Raw genomic sequence first — 19,492 nt, forward strand, 5'->3', positions numbered from 1 at the left:
TGGATGACATTCTGGTTCAGGAACCATCCTTTCAACAAGCAAACTCCCACACAGAGATGTTGTTATCCTTTCTGCATTCTCACAGATGGAAGGATGAATTTGTTAAAGAGTTCCTTGATTCCAGCTACAAGGTTAGTGTTCTTGGAAACCATAATAGATTCCTTATCAATGAAAATATTTCTGACAGAAGTCAGAAAATCAAAGATCTTCGACTCTTGTCTGGCCCTTCAGTCCTCTCCTCGGCCGTCAGTGGCTCAATGTATGGAGGTTATCGGTCTGATGGTAGCTGCCATGGACATCATTCCGTTTGCCCGGTTCCATCTCAGTCCTCTGCAGTTATGCATGCCCAGGCAATGGAAAGGGGATTATGCGGATCTGTCTCCACGATTACATCTGGATCAGGCGACAAGAGATTCTCTTCCTTGGTGGTTGACTCAGGAACATCTCTCCTAGGGAAACAGGAGAAGGCGTCAGGGATCCTCATTGCACCGGTGTGGCCTCGCAGGATCTGGTATGCAGACCTAGTGGAGATGTCTTCTCTCCCACCTTGGAGACTTCCACTGAGGAAGGACCTTCTACTTCAAGGGCCCTTCCTTCATCCAAATCTCGTTTCTCTGAAGCTGACTGTTTGAAGATTGAACACTTAATTCTATCTAAGCACAGGTTTTCTGAGTCGGTTATTAAGACCTTGATTCAGGATCGTAACCTGTAACTAGAAAGATTTACCATAAGATATGGCGTAAATATCTGTATTGGGTTGAATCCAGAAGCTACTCTTAGAGTAGAGTTCGGATTCCTAGAATGTTGTCCTTTCTCCAAGAAGGTCGGGAGAAGGGCTTATCTGCAAGTACTTTGAAGGGTCAAATATCTGCCTTGTCTATTTTGTTGCATAAACGTCTGGCGGAGGTACCAGATGTGCAATCTTTATGTCAGGCCTTTGTCAGATCAGGCATGTGTTCAAATCTGTTACTCCTCCCTGGAGTCTTAACCTTGTTATTAAAGTTCTTCAGCAGGCTCCATTTGAGCCTATGTATTCCTTTGATATTAAGATGTTATCTTGGAAAGTTTTGTTTCTTGTTACAATTTCTTCTGCTCATAGAGTCTGAGCTCTCGGCGTTGCAGTGTGTATTCCCTTATTTTTCATTCGGATAAGGTAGTTCTGCATACTAAGTTAGGGTTCCTCCCTAAAGTGGTTTCGGATAGGAACATTAATCAAGAAATTGTTGTTCCTTCTTTGTGTCCTAACCCTTCTTCTCACAAAGAGCGCCTGCTGCACAACCTAGATGTGGTGCATGCGTTGAAATACTATTTACAGACGACTAAGGATTTTTCGCCAGTCTTCTGCTTTGTTTGTTGTTTTCTCTGGGAAACGCAAGGGTCAGAAAGCTACGGCTACTTCTCTTTCTTTGTGGCTAAAGATTATAATTTGTTTGGCCTATGAAACTGCTGGACAGCAGCCTCCTGAGAGGACCAATAGAATTGTAGGACCAGCACACCTTTAAATATATGAATGTCCAATAGATAACAAGGTGGGTGCAAGCAAATGTAGAGCCATACCCCTTAGCTCCAAAGTAGTAAACTCCAAAAGAAAATGTTGCACTCTCAAGTGTGGAAGTGAAAAAACCTTTATTAGGCAAACAGCAACGTTTGGGGCACCTGCTCCTTTGTCAAGCTACAAGTATAATGCACATACAGACAATATATAGCAATGCTAGTTAAAACAAGGACCAATGGGAACACACATGATGGGTGGGGTTATAACAATCTCACATGAGAAACTTCAGCAGCAAATTTAACCCTATAGTGCCCTTTTTAATGTGTCCCTAAGGGACCTAGATTAAAAACAATATGAAAAGGAAGCAAAAAGATTTTTGTACAGCAAGATATTGCATACCACTTCTTATATAGGAATATGATCGAATTATTTAGAATTTTTTTTTTTATATACTATTTATAATAACTGAGCTAATCTGGATAAACAATCACAAAATTGGGTTGAGATCAAAATCCCTATTCATGCCTTTGGGATGTAATGTGTCTAATTTCCATATCCATCTAGCCTCTTTGTAGAACAGGTCTTTCTGTCTATCACCCCCCCCCCCCGGCTTTCTTTTAACTTGGTCTAATACCATAAAACGTAATTGATTAACCTGATGGCCCATTTGTAAAAAATGGGCTGGTACTGGAAGGTCTTTAGTGCCTGTATTTCTAATGTTAGATTTATGTTGACCAATACGATCCCTTATTCTTTGGGTGGTCTCACCTATGTAAAGAAGCCCACATGGGCATTTTAGGGCGTACACAACATAAGATGAATTACAGGTATAGTAACCTTGTATTTTAAATTTACAGTCTGAGTAGGGATGACAGATCTCATCACCTTTAATGACATTGTTGCAATGGGAACACCCAAGGCATGGAAAGGTACCATTTTTAGGCTTACCAAAGAATGGAGATACTTTGGTATCTGAATTAGCAACTGCCTTAGTTATCCTTCTACCACATGTGTACCCTTTGCGATACACAGCTCTGGGTATTTGACTGAACTCCTTAATGTCAGGGCAAGAATCTCTTAGGATATGCCAATTGTGCTTAAGTATACCTTGTATTTTATTGCTAAGAGTATTATATGTACTGACAAAGGTAAGTCTGTCATGTTGTGGTCTATGATGTTTGTTGTGGAAATTTGATCTCACATGCAGTAACTCAGTATTGGGATAACCCCGTTTTTCAAATTTGGATTGAATTTCATTCAATCTACATTCTTTTTTTAATAGGATCCGATACAATCCTATCAACTCGTAAGAATTGAGATTTAGGCACAGATCTAAAGGTAGCTGGTGGGTGAAAGCTATCCCTATGAAGTAGTATATTTCGATCAGTTTTTTTTAACAAATAGTTCAGTTTTTAACTGACCATTTTCCTTATATACCAAGGTGTCTAGGAATTCAATTTGTATGTTGTCTTGTTTAGATGTAAATTGTATGAATGACACTGATCTTTCTATATCATTTCTCAATTGTGTAAGACATACAATAGGTCCCTGCCAAATAATAAACAGATCATCTATGTACCTATACCAAGCTAAACAATGCTGTTGGAATAAGGGGTGATTATAGATGACAGTCTCCTCAATGTGATCCATTACCAGGCAGGCATAGGTTGGGGCCACATTGGACCCCATCGCTGTGCCTGTCTCTTGCAAATAGAACATCTTGTTAAAAAGAAAATAATTTTGGGTCAGGATAGCCTCCAATAAGCTCATCATAAATCCTATTTGTGATATACTGTATTTGTCACATGTGTCAAGTGTATTCTGAACACAATCAATGCCCACAGTATGTGGAATAACAGTATATAAACTGCAAACATCCCATGTGGCAAGCACAGAATTATCACTCAAGCCTTCAAATTGTTTGATGTTATCCAAAAAATCACTTGTGTCTTTAATATATGATTTACCCTTCTGAACTAAGGGGGCCAGTACCCGATCCATAAATTTAGCGGCATTACTCATGATGGAACCAATTTCAGCCACAATGGGGTGCCCTGGTAATTGGGTCTTTATGGATCTTAGGGGTTAAATAAAAGGCAGGTACAATAGGATATTTAATAAAAAGGAAATCATAAAGTTTTTTACTAATGATTTTGTGTTGAAAAGCATTATCTAACATAGATTTAAATTGGGCTTGGATCTTAAGAGTGGGGTGGTCACCAGGCAGTTTGGTATAGACTGATGTATCTTGTAATTGGCGCAAGGCTTCAACTATATACATGCTTGTATTCATGACAACAACCGCCCCGCCCTTGTCAGCACTTTTAATCGTAATAGCAGTATCCATTTTTAAATTTTTTAACACACATTTTTCTTCAGCGGTTAAATTAAAGGTATTATATCCACATTTGTTGCTATTATTTTTATTAATTAGTGCCTTATACTGACTTTCAACAACCTTGATAAATGTTTCTACCCCAGAGTTAGTACATGGGGGAGTGAAGTTGCTTTTATTGCACAAACCAAACGCAGCAACATCCAAAATATCTTTAACAACAGTCTCAGTATCTTGTAACACAGCTGGATCTATAGTCTGTGTTGGAGGTATATTACTGAAAAAGGCTTTCAACCTTAGTAACCTAAAGAACCGAGTTAGGTCAACATTTAAATCAAATGTGTCAGGCAGTTCTGTGGGGCAAAAACGATAATCCCTTATTAAGCACTTTGATCTCAGTGTTGCTTAAAGGTTTGGAGGACAGGTTAACAACATTTACCTCCTCCGCTTCTGTTGGCGTGTATTCATCTTTCCTCTTCCAGCAGGACCTTCTGCGTGTTTTCCTCCGCCTTTCTGCGCCGTCTGATCTGATGCTAAAAAAGGGGCGGGGCCACCGGCTGACATCACAGTTCCATCGGAGCTATTGAAGGAGCCGGAATCCGAATCTGCTGCTTGTTGATGACGTACAGGACGTATCTGTGAAACAGATTTGCAAGGCTGCAACTTGGTCCGCTCTACACACTTTTTCCTCCCTTATCATCTGTATCCTCTAGCTTAGGTATTGATTCCCAATAGTAATTAGAGATGATCCGGTGATTCACCGTCTCATTAGAAAGAAAACGAAATGTATGCTTACCTGATAAATGTATTTCTTTCTTGACACGGTGAGTCCATGGCCCGCCCTATTTATTTAGACAGGTTTTTGTGTTGTAAACCTCAGGCACCTCTGCACCTTGTGTTACTTAATTTCTCTCTTTTTCTTTTGGTCGAATTACTGGGGTTGAAGGGAAGGGAGGAGGTGATACTTAACAGCTTTGCTGTGGTGCTCTTTGCCTCCTCCTGCTGGCCAGGAGTGATATTCCCAATAGTAATTAGAGATGATCCGTGGACTCACTGTGCCAAGAAAGAAAAACATTTATCAGGTAAAAAAGAGGTTACGAACTTCTGATAAAAACTACACTTTCTGTATACTTTGCACATTTCTGTACCTTACACAGATGCACTAACTCGGATTACTGAAGGAAAAGTGGAAAGGAGGACATTTTTCATTTCACACACCTGTGTAACTCCTGGGAGTGTGGACACGCACGGTCGAGACAGGTCACTTGACGCACGGGAGAGCACGGAATCACACAAAGGCTTCACGCTGTTAGTTCCTATTAACGAAACAACGACTGCTACAAACAGGACTTCAAATAGGTCGCAAATACGCCCTGGATCACAGTGAGTCGTCCTAACACGGACATCAATTGTTTTAACAACAAAAAGGTACCTATTTCCTAAGACTGTTAATCTTTTAAGGGAGACGTCCCTATTTTTTAGAAGAATTTTTACTTTTGTGTTTAACCCGCTTATTGGGATTTTTAATCAATTCAAATAATTGTTTATTAGATTTATATGTATTCTTGCATAGTCTTTTTGCCTTCATATACGATTAATTAGAGTACACACTTAGGATATTTCAATCTTATTTGTTTATTTGACATAATTAGAGAGTATATCCTGCATTTGGGTTTAAAATAGTAATAATACCTTAGCTTTTTAGCACCCGTTCATACCATTTTTAATTGTATCTTTACACTTAGGAGGAGTGTGATTCTTTGGAACGTGGCATAGGAATACAACTAGCGCCTCTGACTACCTCACATGTCAACCTCTCAGTGAGAGTATTTATGAGTTAGAGTCTGGAGATGCAGGGAAAGTTTTTCTGCAAAATCATCCAGACTACTGCTAAGCAATCAGTGTTGACGAGTTTCACTGCCTGCTTTCTCTCACTCAAGTCCATGTCAGGAGCGCTACTATAAGACTGTCACACTTGAGAGGCTGTGTTCTGTTCCACAGCATTTATCCTGGAGGTAAGATTGTTTCAATTTTTACACATAAAACGCTATAACAGGGTCACAGTGTGGCTCCTTTATACCTTGATAAAATCCAGGCTTAATATCCTCTAAAGGGGGTATATTGAGCAGTTGGGGTTAATTAATCAGTGTATTAATTATTTACATGCTGCGTTGTGTTTTTTTTCCTGGGGTGATAGACTGTGTTTTTGGCTGGAACAAACAGGTTTCACTTTTGTTTTTGAAAGTGTTGCACAGCTCCTATTACTTGCTGTACTTGTATTAACAGGTCTATGTTAATTTCCGGCTGTGACTTGAACCTGAGGAGAGCGTTGCCTCAGTTGTCCCAGGCATTGGGAGTATAAAGGTGCAGTTTTCTATAATATAAAACATTTTTATTTGTGTCCTTCTGTGGGTATAACCTGAGCTATGGAGGACTCTGACATGTTAGAAGGCACTCCTTCTGTACTAAATCATGCCTGTTTATATTGTGAGGAGGCCATGTTTTTCCTGCCCACTTAATTATGTCCCACATGCCTTAACATGCCTCTGAGCCGTCTACCTCTCAGGCGTCCCATGAGATTACTACCCTTCCTACATTATCCACTCCATATACAGTTCCCAGTAGCACATCTAATCCTCCAGCCGGAGGGGGCCTTCTTCCTGCGGACTTTGCCACGCAGTTACAAATGGCGGTGTCTGCGGACCTAAGTGCATTACCTTGCTCTAACAAATGCAAGAGAAAGGTTAAACTCTGATGATGAGTTAACCTCTGTAGCTTCAGAGAGTGAACTTTCTGGGTCGGAGTCCTTAGCATCTAAGCCTCCTGCTGCAGAGGAACCATCCTTTAGATTTAAAATTGAGCACTTGCGTTTTTAATTTAAGGAGGTTCTGTCTACGTTAGATGTTCCAGAGGCCGCGCTTCCTGAATAACCTATGATACCTAAATTAGACAGCATTTACGAAGACAGGAAAGTTCCTTTGACTTTTCCTGTGCCGGTTAAGATGGCAACGAATGGGAAAGAATTGGTTCTTCCTTTTCCCCCTCGTCTACTTTAAAAAAGTTGTTCCTGGTCCCAGTCTCTCAACTTGGTTTGTGGGGCTCCATTCCTAAGGTGGATGGTGCTCTCTCTACACTTGCTAAACGTACTTCGTATAGAGAGCCGATGGATAAGAAAATGGAAACCTTTCTGAGAAAGATGTTTCAACATACAGGATTTTTGTTTCAACCGGCGGCTGAAGTTGTCGTGGTTGCAGGAGCGACTCTTTGTCGGAACTCATGGAGGTGGAATCTCTCCTCTAGCATATTCAAGACAGAATTAAAGCTCTGAAAATTGCTAATTCTTTTATCTGTGATGCGAACATGCAAATTATTCGCCTAAATGCGAAGGCCTCTTGCTTTGCAGTCCTAGCCCGCCGGGTGCTCTGGTTGAAGTCTTGGTCTGCGGATATGACTTCTAAGTCCAGCCTCCTTTCTCTTCCCTTCAAGGGAAAGATTTTATTTGGTCCAGGCCTGGACCCCATTATTTCTATGGTTACCGGAGGCATGGGTGCCTTTCTACCACAAGATAAGAAGAACAAGTCTAAGGGATGACAATCTTTTAATTTTCGTTCTGACAAATCCCAACGACAACAATCCTCCTCCAAGCCAGAGCAACCCAAGAGTACTTGGAAGCCTGCTCAGTCCTGGAATAAATCCAAGCAGAATAAGAAGCCAGTCAAAAACAAATCGGCATGAAGGGGTGGCCCCCGATCCGGGATCGGATCGTGTAGGGGGCAGACTGTCTGTTTTGTTAGTTGCCTGGTTCAAGGACGTACAGGATCCGTGGGTCCTGGAGGTGGTATCTCAGGGATACAAGATTGGCTTCAAATCTCATCCGCCAAGGGGCAGATTCCTTCTCTCGAATCTGTCTACCAGACCAGAAAAGAGGGATGCCTTTCTAGGGTGCGTTCGGGATCTATCCTCCTTAGGAGTTGTTGTCCCGGTGCCTATAGAAGAAAGAGGTTTGGGGTTTTATTCAAACCTTTTCGTGGTCCCAAAGAAGGAGGGAACTTTCCGCCCAATTCTGGACCTAAAGTGCTTAAACAAATTTTTCAGTGTCCCTTCCTTCAAGGAGATAAGGTCCATCCTTCCTTTAGTTCAGAAAGTCCAGTTTTTGACCACTATAGATCTGAAGGACACTTACCTTCATGTTCCAATCTACAGGGAACACTTTCAGTTCCTGTGGTTTGCATTCCTGGACCAGCACTTCCAGTTCATTGCCCTGAGTTTCTGAGATCTCTGCTTTGCAATGTGTGCCCCCTTATCTGATTTTTCATGCAGATAAAGCAGTTTTTTTTTGTAATCAACTGTTTTATTGAGTTTTCAAACAAGTATACAAGGAGAGCAATTGTACAAACTGTTAGTCACAATACAGTAGCAAAAACATATATATGCAGACAGGCAGTCCTAGAAGTTAGAAATAAAAAAGAGGGCGCCACATTGCGTGATATTGTTGGCTCAAAGTCCAAATGGGTAATTATTATCGTCGCTTACCGGAGAACGATGCACCGTATTGTAACCGGTGCTGACAGGCAGGCTAACACTTTCAGTGGTTAGCACACTGGGTGGCCTCCGGCAGGTTGTACACAGCTGGTGCTCAGCGTTCACTTGATTGGTGTGCGTCTATGCAGCTAGCGAGTCAGACACAAGGAAATAAAATCAATGACACAGCAATTGATAAATTGAGCTAATGATGTTCTTTGTTGTTGTCTGTAGAAAATGCATTGAGATTCATTGAATACTACACTTGCACCACGCAGGAACCTGCTTCTGAGTCAGTGCCACAACAAACTGCTTAATGCTTACGGCAGACGTGCTCTGCTGCCGCCCATCTCAATGCATTTTCTACAGACAACAACAAAGAACATCATTAGCTCAATTTATCAATTGCTGTGTCATTGATTTTATTTCCTTGTGTCTGACTCGCTAGCTGCATAGACGCACACCAATCAAGTGAACGCTGAGCACCAGCTGTGTACAACCTGCCGGAGGCCACCCAGTGTGCTAACCACTGAAAGTGTTAGCCTGCCTGTCAGCACCGGTTACAATACGGTGCATCGTTCTCCGGTAAGCGACGATAATAATTACCCATTTGGACTTTGAGCCAACAATATCACGCAATGTGGCGCCCTCTTTTTTATTTCTAATTACAGATATCTCCTTTCCGAAGACCAGAGGAGCGTTTGCCGCCAGTATATTTGATTGCAAGATTCAGCACTATCAACTCACATGAACTTTATGGTTTGTTTTTAGACCAATACCACGTATTAACCTTTTTCAGCGCACCCCGCACACGGTTCCCCTTGGGGTTCCCTTCTCATGACTGTTTAGTCCTAGAAGTTAATGGCAACAAGTTCCTAGACACAAGTCAAATCTAACTGGCACAGTGGTTATATTCAATATACACAAGCAGATAAGGCAGTTTTATGTACTAAATTAGGTTTTCTTCCTAAGGTTGTGTCAGATCACAACATCAATCAGGAGATTGTGGTTCCTTACTTGTGTCCTAATCCTTCTTCATCAAAGGAACGCTTACTTCAAAATTTGTATGTGGTTCGCGCCTTGATGTTCTATCTTCAGGCTACTAAGGAGTTTAGACAATCTTCCTCTTTGTTTGTTGTCTATTCCCGGAAAGCGTAAGGGGCAGAAGGCTACTTCGACTTGCCAATCTTTTTGGTTAAGGAGTGTCATCCGCTTAGCTTATGAGACAGCAAGACATCGTCCTCCTGAGAGGATAACGGGACTAGAGCAGTGGCTTCCTCTTGGGCTTTTAAGAATGAGGCCTCTATGGATCAGATTTGTAAGGTGGCTACCTGGTCCTCCTTACATACTCTCTCAAAATTGTACAAGTTTGATGTTTTTGCTTCGGCTGAAGTAGCTTTCAGGAGAAAAGTTTTGCAGGCTGTGGGGCCCTCAGAATAGAGTCCACCTCTTCCTTTTTGTTCCCTCCCGTTATTCATTCAGTGTCCTCTGGAGCTTGGGTATAGTTTTCCCAACAGTAAGGAATGAAGCCATGGACTCTCCCTATCTTAGGAAGGAAAACATAATTTATGCTTACCAGATAAATTCCTTTCCTTCCGGATAGGGAGAGTCCACGGCCTCCGCCCGTTTTTTCTTGTCTATGGGAGGTTCCCTATATTTATTTTATTTTTCTGGCACCATTTATACCCTAATGTTTCTCCTACTAATGAGAAAGTGGAAGGGATATTTAAGCCTTTGGCTGGGTTGTCTTTGCCACCTCCTGGTGGCCAGGTGTTGTATTTCCTAACAGTAAGGAATGAAGCCGTGGACTCTCCCTATCTGGAAGGAAAGGAATTTATCTGGTAAGCATAAATTATGTTTTTAAAAGTCTAAAAAGACATATAAGATCATCTCGCCAGAGCAGACAGGTTTACATCTTCGACCCCGGTATTCAAAGCATCGACAGACCAACGAGAAACTACCTTTTTGGCCTTGCAGTCCATCTGTCGTTATAGTAGCCAACGGTTTCTCTGCCAGAACACTTCAAATATTGCCTGTGTGACCTTACTTGCCCTAAACCTACACTAACTGCCTCACATTGTAAAATCTCGCCACTGAAAAGGTGGCGAGACAAACATGGCTGACACCCTACTCATAACCTGTACTTCAGAGGCTGACATCCTACTCATAACCTGTACTTCAGAGACTGGAATATATTGCACTGCTGGCCATGTATCCCGATCAAAGTACAGGTTACTTACCCTGTAAAACCTGGCTAACTCCCATAGAACGGGTATACCTACGTCATACTCTAGCTATACTGGAATGCCCATCTAACTCCCTAATACTGCCTACACCTAGGTTATGTCTTAGCTACACTCCCCAGAAATGCCCAGCTAACTTCTTAATACCGCCTACACCTGCATAATGTCTTCCCTATACTCCCCCTGGAACACCCAGGTAACTCACACATAGAATGCCTACACCTACGTAATGTCTGCAATCTACCTGACTAATAAAGTTAAAAAAAATGCCTATTATAACTATAGAAACTGTCGCTACATTTATATCCAATGTTAAAATGATATGCATTGTTATGTATAAAGCATATTATTTTAAGTATTGTATCTAATTGAAAATTTAGTTATTTTTGATTGTTTATTTTAAACATAATTATTTCATTTAAATTATATATTTATGCTTAAAATAATAGAAACAACAATAAAAAATAACTACATTTTAAATTGAAATACAATACTTAAAATACAATATGCATATCATTTTAACATTGGATATAAATTAAAAAACAAAACTATTAACTCCTTACATGCCCTCACACTACCAAAAAAATAAAAAAGTTTTGCCTATATTAAAACTAAGGCCCCCTTTAAAAAGAAAAAACAAAACAAAAACACCTGAATATAAAAAACCCTAAACTAACACTAACAGTTACTATAACAATAGCCTTTTGAAGGACTTTTTGTAGGGCATTGCCCTAAAGTGACATAGCTATTTTTCAGCTAAAAACTAAAACCCCATTCTACAATAAAAGTAACCCCACCACCTCCCAAAAAAAAGCCTAATCTAAAAAAAAAACTAAAAAATAACTCTATACTAAAAAATGATTGTTGTTACAGCTCTTGCTGTCCAAAAAATAAAAACCTATTCTAAAAAAAACAACTAATCTAAACAATAAATAAATGTTGCTCTGAATATTTTGCATTATCGACATCGCGTTGGGTCCCTTTTAAATATATCGCCGCCTTGCAGCACTTTCGATCATTGGAGCCTTAGAGAGAATGAAAAATTAACAATTTAGTAAATCTCTGTCACAGCACCCCATTGTGAGCATTATTTTATCTAAACCTTCTTGTTTACATGGTTATTTTGTAACCAGAACTTAAGTTCAGAAATGTTTAGTATGGGTCAGGATACAATAGGCAAAATCATCTATTTTGAATGGGAAAATAAAGGTGAAGGAGCTAGTTGATAATTTAATATTATTATTATTATTAACAGTTATTTGTAGTGCACCAACAGATTCTGCTAGGCTAATACACTCCAGTAGGTAAAATAGATAATTGGGAACACATTAAAAAGGAGATAATATTAGAGTACAATGTTCCTTTAACAAGGGTCTCTTATTTTAAGCACCCTTCTTACCTGTCCTTCATTTGTTCATCGCCCTGTTCTTTTTCTCCTGTCTTCTATTCTCAGGTCTCTGGATACGCAGTGGGATGGGTGTGGTGCGAAGAGATGGTCAGCAGCTGTACTGGTCCTTTGTTTCTACAAAGCTTGGATACTGGGCAGCAGCTATTCCCTCTTCAGGCCGTGGTGAGTCTCATACAACTCGGGGGTACGGCAAATCCACTTGTTTGTCCTGAATGCGTGATATACTGTTATAGTAGGAGGTTCTGTCTCAGAACAACTTGACTCTGTTTATTCTGGACTCTCTTCCTATGCCCAGTCTCTGCATATTTCCTGTTAACAAAACTAAGAGCACTTGGCATAGAGAAGAGAGAAATTGATGTGAAGAATACCAGACAGGAAATCACTTCAACAATGGAGCGTCTTTATTATGCAAATTGTAGAATGCATTTTCTAGTACCTACTGATGGAAGCCCTTTCTTTTTTGTGGTGCAATTCCCTCCATTTCGTCTGTTTATCAGTGTGCCCCCCCTTTTCTGTGTTGCAGTGTGAGTTTATCTCATTTTAGGATTTCAGTTGTGTTTATTGTGTTTCTTACTCTGCATTCTTCATCCCTAGGTGTGTTGTCCCTCATGACAGGTGTGGATATTGCTGGTTATCACACGATCTTCCTGCTCTCTATCCTGGGTGCTCTTGCTCTCCTGGTGCTCATCCTGCTCTGTCTCCTTATATATTATTGCAGGTAATGCCTTTTTCTTTTGCACTACACTCCTTCCTTCATGCTCTTCTGTGGTATATTTTATTTTTCTCATATACCGGGTTTTCTTCCTTTTCTCTTATTTTCAAAATATTTACTGTATTCCTCTCACTCTGCCCTCATCTGCCTTATTTGTTTGTTTTTCTTCCTTGTTTACCTTTCATGTTCAAAATCTCTGAAAAAAATTTCAGCCACTCACAAATCTTGTCACTAGAGCTGCAACAACTAATCGTCCTAATCGATTATGAAAATAGTTGTTAACGAATCTCATTATCGATTAGTTGGTTTGCAATTAGTTGGTCTGTGCACAACACCAGCTGCTTCGCTCCAATGAACACATGGTATTGTGTTTTATGGTTATGTCCTTAGCCTAAAGCACGTTTACTTTTCACTTTTTCAGGACAGTATAAGTTTACAACTACCCCTGGCTTATGTGCAACCCAGATATGAGTCATCATTTGGATTGTTTATATTAAATCAGGTGATTTGGAACTATGCTTTTCATGATATAGTGCTGAGCTTGTTATTTACACCTAGCCTCCAGATTGAGGGGAGTTATTTAAATTGATGTGCACTATTATCTGTTTGCACAATTATTAGCGTATTGCTTGCTATTGCCGATTATATGTACTGTATAAATAAATGTGTAAGGCTTTGTCCTGTTATTGATATAAAGTCCTTAGCACTTTTTTTTTTTTTTTTTTTTTTTTTTTTATAAATTGTAATATGTACCAGATTCTACCTTTTTTAAGTATATATATATATATATATATATATATATATATATATATATATATATATATATATGTATATGTATATGTATATATATATATATATATATATATATATATATATATATATATCTGTTATTTTTAGAGAAGACTAGATATTTTCCCCTAACCTTATAGCTGGTTATTTACCATTGCATATAGATATTCAAGATATTTTTTATGTTAGAATGAAGTCAAGGGTTGCTTTATTGAGAGGCCCCTTGCCAAGGTGGAAAACACTTTGCATTGGTGAAGAGCTAACAAAGATAAATATCGCACTTTGGTAAAATTGGCAAAACCGTACTTATACATCTCAAGCACCTCAACACTATCTGAGTGCCTCTTCTCTGCTGCAGGAAATATACCTGCTAACAGAGAACCAGCCTTAGCCAGAAGCATGTGGACATGTTGAGATTTTTTGCATTTCTACGTCTTTCTACCTCTTTTTAGTTCTACCTCTTTTCAAACAGTTTTTGGTTTGGTTTTGTTTAATTATAAAACTGTGTTCTGCTGCTTAAAAATTGGACAAGCAGTTGTGTTAATGTAAAATTTTAGTCTGAAGTTTATATTTGTAACACTCAGTATGTGGATTCTATTTAAAATATAGGAAACAATTACTGATTTTTTTTTATCCGATTAGTCGATTAATCGAAAAAATAATCGGCCGATTAATCGATTATGAAAAAAATCGTTAGTTGCAGCCCTACTTGTCACCTACTTTCTGTTTCTTCTTCTCCTCTTTATTTCTATATCCCCTCATCACCCTCTCATGAATTTATCTCTTTCTCACACAGGCGGCGCTGTCTGAAGCCCAGGCAACAGCATCACAAGTTACAGCTTTCAGGCATCACAGAGCCTAAACGGGACCAGGCCACCTCAACCTCACATCTCAACCTCATCAGCACTAGCCATTTGGACTCCACATCCACGGCTGACAGTGACCTGCGAACCCCAGTATTGCGTTCTGCCTATTCCTCTCGTGAGGACTTTTGCAAACAGGGTGGTCGCTCTTCTGTTCAACACTCCACAGATACCCTCCCACTGAGGCCAGGCCCCAGGGATGAATATCCATTAAGGTCTGCCCGGTCTGGAGATCTGCTAGATTCAGAGGACTTGAAAAGAGGCTATGGTACAGGTGGGAAAGGGCAGCAGAGAAGACGTGGCAGAGGAGGAATGAGAGATACCCCTCCATCTCCTCCTCCTCTACCTCCACCTTTCAAACATGTGATGGGAGACTCAAAACCTCCCGATTATTTGCTCTCACAGTCTGCAGACCCTCTGTCACGCCCCACTTCTCTTACTCAACCTGGCCAGCTGATCTTCTGTGGTTCAATTGATCATATGAAGGAAGGTGGGTACCGCCATGCCATGCCAACATTAGTTATTCCAGCTCATTATGTGAGGTTATCATCAGAAGATAACCCTTCTGGACAAGGGGATGACCAGTCTGAAAGTGATTCAGGAGCTTCTCAAGTCTCACATGCCCATCTCTTTGCACCTCAAGATCACGCTCAACGACAGCAGTTACTCCAACAAGGCCATCCCTTCCAGCAAGGCGCATCTGGTCAGTCACAAGACCAAGAGGGTAAGGCCTGGGGAGGACACACTACACAAATGAGTGGCTCTGTCACTATCCCTGTTGTATTTAATGAGTCCACCATGGCACAGCTAAATGGAGAGCTTCAAGCATTAACTGAGAAAAAACTCCTGGAACTGGGAGTCAAGCCTCATCCAAGAGCATGGTTTGTTTCACTTGATGGACGTTCCAATGCCCAAGTGCGTCATTCTTATATTGACCTGCAGGCTGGGGACAAGAGCCGCAGCAATGACGCCAGCCTTGACTCAGGGGTTGATGTCAATGAAATGAAATCAAAACCTGGGCCTGAAGAGCGAGGTGGAAGGTCTCAACTTCAACCATCCTCATTGGCCTATTCCAAACTAGTCTTTGCTGAAGAAGGTGAACAGAGTCTCAGTGAGAGTCGGACTGGAGGGGGCTGCTCGCCAGAAGACAGCTCCCTCACCCCATTGTTGGATGAGGGTTCTGAGACCTGTCCAGTTATGGGCAGGAGAGGACGTAGTAGAGGTGACAGCTCCCGTAGTAGTACAAGTGAACTACGAAGGGATTCCATGACTAGTCCAGATGAAGATCTTAATGACCAGTCAGAGGGTGGAGATGACCAAGATAAGAAAAGCCCCTGGCAGAAAAGAGAGGAAAGACCACTTATGGTGTTCAATGTTAAGTAACAAGGAATCCTTTGCTTTGCATTCTGTGCATAGGACACTCACTTCATAAAAGAATTCAGAGAAAGATGGGAATTTCCCCAGAATCAGAAGTCCAGGTTTGGAGAAAGATAGGACTCTTCCCCAAATGCTCCTTTCTCACATGGCACATGCTCCAAAACTGGAACATTTTCTGACTGTAATGTGAATACCACAATACATATGCATAAAACATGTTGATAGTAAATATAATTTCAATTATCTTACATACATGTATGCAGACAAAGCTATAAATGCAAAATTGTATTCACAAATATCTCTAACTGGGAGCTATGGTGCTTAACGTGAGACGTGTGCAGGGACCAGCCAATCTCTCTGGGGAAAAACAGAGTTATTACTAAGACTGAATAGAGCCTCCTGCCCAACTTTCCTGAAGAACAAAAACATTCAGATACCCAAAGCTGGCTCCTGATGTAGGAGCAGCATTGTATTTTTGGGTTTGTAGTCCTTATGATCTCTCCTGGAGTTACCTTGTATTTCAAAGCATTGCAGCCACCTAGGCATACTGTATATGATGTCTCCAACGTGCTCATGCATTGTGGTGTTTGTAGTCTTCGTGTTTCATTTGTGTATGGTCTCTGGAAGCTCATAGATTGCAGTGCAAACTGGTCATTGTAATTCTTATTGGAATTAGAATCCCCATAACTCAATGCTTGCAATGCATTATGGTTGCTGTAACCTCTAGGAATGCCACTGACTTTCTTTTAGTTCATCGTGATTCTACCTTGTTTCTGTGGGTAACATTAGCTCCTTATCATAATGCATTGTAGTTATAATGTGAAAGGATCCCTGTAAAATATATAGAAATGCAACCTGGTCACACATTCATGGTAACCCATAACATGCAATGCATTATGTTCAGCATAGTTTTAAGAGAGATAACACTGTCCCGGTAATGATATCTCTGTGCTCAATAATCCCTTTTTTAATGGGTTTTTAGTGCAGTTCTAGCTCTCCACATTTCAGTATTACTCTGTAATTGGATCCCTTATAATGCAATGTATTGTGGTCTGCAGACTTATTGGGCATTAGTAAAGATGCTGGGTCCCTTAACTCTCGTAAGAAAATAGCACAAGGAGCGTGTGTTTATCATGTGTCATTATGAAAGTTTCTTACAAACATTATTAATAAAACCAGTGAAAATAGAAGTATGTTTATAAATCTGTATTAGTAGCAAACAAGATGCTGGAGGAATATAAGATTGGTATTTGCCTACCACAAAGCATGTGTTTCTTTGGTGGAAACATCTAGCATTTAATAAGGTTATCAAATATAATGGTAGAGATGACTCCTCATTTTCTTCCCGACAGCTGTTTTTCATTTTAATTTATCAACATATTCTCTGTTTTTCAAAAATATTCATGTTGTCTTCCTCCATGTTCACTACATTCTGTCCTTAACTTAAACTTGGCTTCCAACCCACTATAAATCCTTCAACACATATAGACCACATCCTTCACAGGAACAAAATACATACAATGCAGATTAATGTCTGGTGGTCATTCTCTTTAGAAGTTGGAGACAGAAGGACATTGGGATTTTGTGAGTGATAAGGTATATATAGGAGGAGAATTAAGTATGTTTACACACACACAAATTAAATCAATTATATTACATAAAGTAGAAGGTGGTAACATGGGCAGGTACCACACAAGCGTTCCGTTCTGAAATAGGCGCTTGTAAAATCCACTCATGAAGGATTTCGCTAAATACTACTTAGAAGTTTCATGCAGGAACATTTTGGTTGAAAGGCAAGAGAAAGTAAAGGTTTTATGGCACAATTTCTGCAACTGAATGAGTTAGGCTTTAGTGCAGTGTAGATGTAATTTGGGCCATTGTGACTGAATTAAGGATTTCTTTCCTAAGATATGGTGAGTCCATGGAATCATCAATTACTGTTGGGAACATCCCTCCTGGCCAGCAGGAGGAGGCAAAGAGGACCACAGCCAAACTGTTAAGTATCACTTCCTTTCCAACAAACCTCAGTCATTCTCTTTGCCTTTGATGCAAGGAGGAGGGGAAGTTTTTAGTGTCTGAGTTCTTCAATCAAGATTATATTATTTTGAAAGCCAGAGTAGGTTTGCTCTGATCTTTCTCTTCAAGATTGGGTCTAGCCGTACTCCACATTAATCTCTTCAATAGGGCAGTGGTGGCTTTAAAGCAGTTAGGAACTTGTGGGGTGGGCCCCACTGAGTTTTCCTATCATGTTGCTGCCCCTGTATAGAAGGCCTGAGTGGGTTTACTCTGTCCTTTCTTGTTTCCACAGGTCCCTGTGAGGAGTAGCTTCCTCTCATACCCGGTGAGCTGTCGTCCTGCCGGATGGCTAGGATTGCAGGTAAGTGCCATTTTTTTCTTATAGAAAGAGTCTCTGGAACATTAAGGGTCACATATTTGGCTGCACATTATTGGGGACTTAGATCCTGAGGTCAGGATCTTTTTAAGGCAGACGCAGGCACTGGGGCTGTAACTTAGAAGATCAATCCCTTAATGTCAGGGATTTATCTCTTTTCCTACTGTGCCTTTAAGAATGTCAACTCACTACCCCTATTTAAGGCTCCTCCCAACAGAACTCATTGCTTGGTAATTTGTTGCTCAGTGTGAAGCTGCTTCAGAAGAGACCTTGCCGTTTATACTACTTTGTATTCTCAACTTATTGCTCACCTTGAGTATCTGCCTATTCGAATCAACTTGCAGATTCTCTTTTGTGCTTGAAGATTTGCTCCGTTTGTTCACTAAGAGATTTCTCAGTCTCTCTCCTGTAATGAGGTTGTTCCCCTGCAGCGTGTGACGTCACGCTCCTCATTCTCCCGCCGCGGATCTCTGCCAGGCTCTCTGCGATACTCCTTGGACTTGTTGCTGTGTGGTAACTGTATCGCTATGTGCTAATATCATCTACAATATTACTAGTCTATATATATTGCATTTTATGAACTGTGTGTATTGCTGCAACCTCATTTCTCTTTCACTTGCTATATATTGTGGAACGCTCATTTGCTGGATTTCCATATTCGCTTCAGATATCAAATATGCACTAAACCTTTTTACTGCTATTTACCAAATTGCAAACAAATAACTGTGACAAAGATTATTACAAAGTACCATTATTCATTATCGGACTGCATAAGCATATTTCAAACTTTACGCAATTAACCTCTATTGTGCTTGAAATGAACTGTTTGCTCTAACTTAAACTATATCTGTTTCCTCAAGTTTACCACAGCTTATATTACTCTGATTGAACAAATCTGCAAATTATTAATATTCACTATCAAAGTATGGTTTATAAAATGACCAGAGGTTTACTTATTCACTTATCAAAGTACTGTGTTAATTTCAGTGTGTTTGCTAAAGCCTGCTGCATAAACTATTTCCATTGCAACTCTGTTTGAATTAAGGCACCTGCACTAATTAACTCTTTCACTACTGCCGTAGTCAATCCTATAAGACTTACTCTCTTTTCTGCTATAAGCATTTATTGTTGCATGAAGGTTCCGGTTTCACTCAGCAACCCTGCTGTAGTGACCCTCAGATCAATGAGCATATCAGGGTTCCCTTAAGTTAAATCTGTGGGAATCCGAGGTAAGGTGTGAGACTGAGTGGTCCTGCATAAAGCATGAGCTGTAATTGTAGTGTTCTCTAAAAACAACTAAACATATCCTTACATATTACCAAGCCTTAAAAAAGGAATACTACTAACAGCTAAAATC

The 19,492-nt window shown here is 40.2% G+C and overlaps 1 protein-coding gene across 1 annotated transcript in view; it reads left to right on the forward strand.

Moving 5' to 3' along the window:
• FAM171A2 (family with sequence similarity 171 member A2) overlaps nucleotides 1-16,933 on the forward strand; it is a 152,802-nt gene extending 135,869 nt beyond the window's left edge. The window contains exons 6-8 of the mRNA XM_053699979.1: nucleotides 12,048-12,164; nucleotides 12,597-12,720; nucleotides 14,300-16,933. Coding sequence (XP_053555954.1) covers nucleotides 12,048-12,164; nucleotides 12,597-12,720; nucleotides 14,300-15,749 — 1,691 coding nt within the window. The 3' untranslated portion in view covers nucleotides 15,750-16,933. The remainder of the gene's footprint in view (nucleotides 1-12,047; nucleotides 12,165-12,596; nucleotides 12,721-14,299) is intronic.
• Nucleotides 16,934-19,492: the final 2,559 nt, after the last annotated feature.

The sequence above is a fragment of the Bombina bombina genome, chromosome 1 (genome assembly GCF_027579735.1).
Source record: "Bombina bombina isolate aBomBom1 chromosome 1, aBomBom1.pri, whole genome shotgun sequence".
Lineage (NCBI taxonomy): Eukaryota > Metazoa > Chordata > Amphibia > Anura > Bombinatoridae > Bombina > Bombina bombina.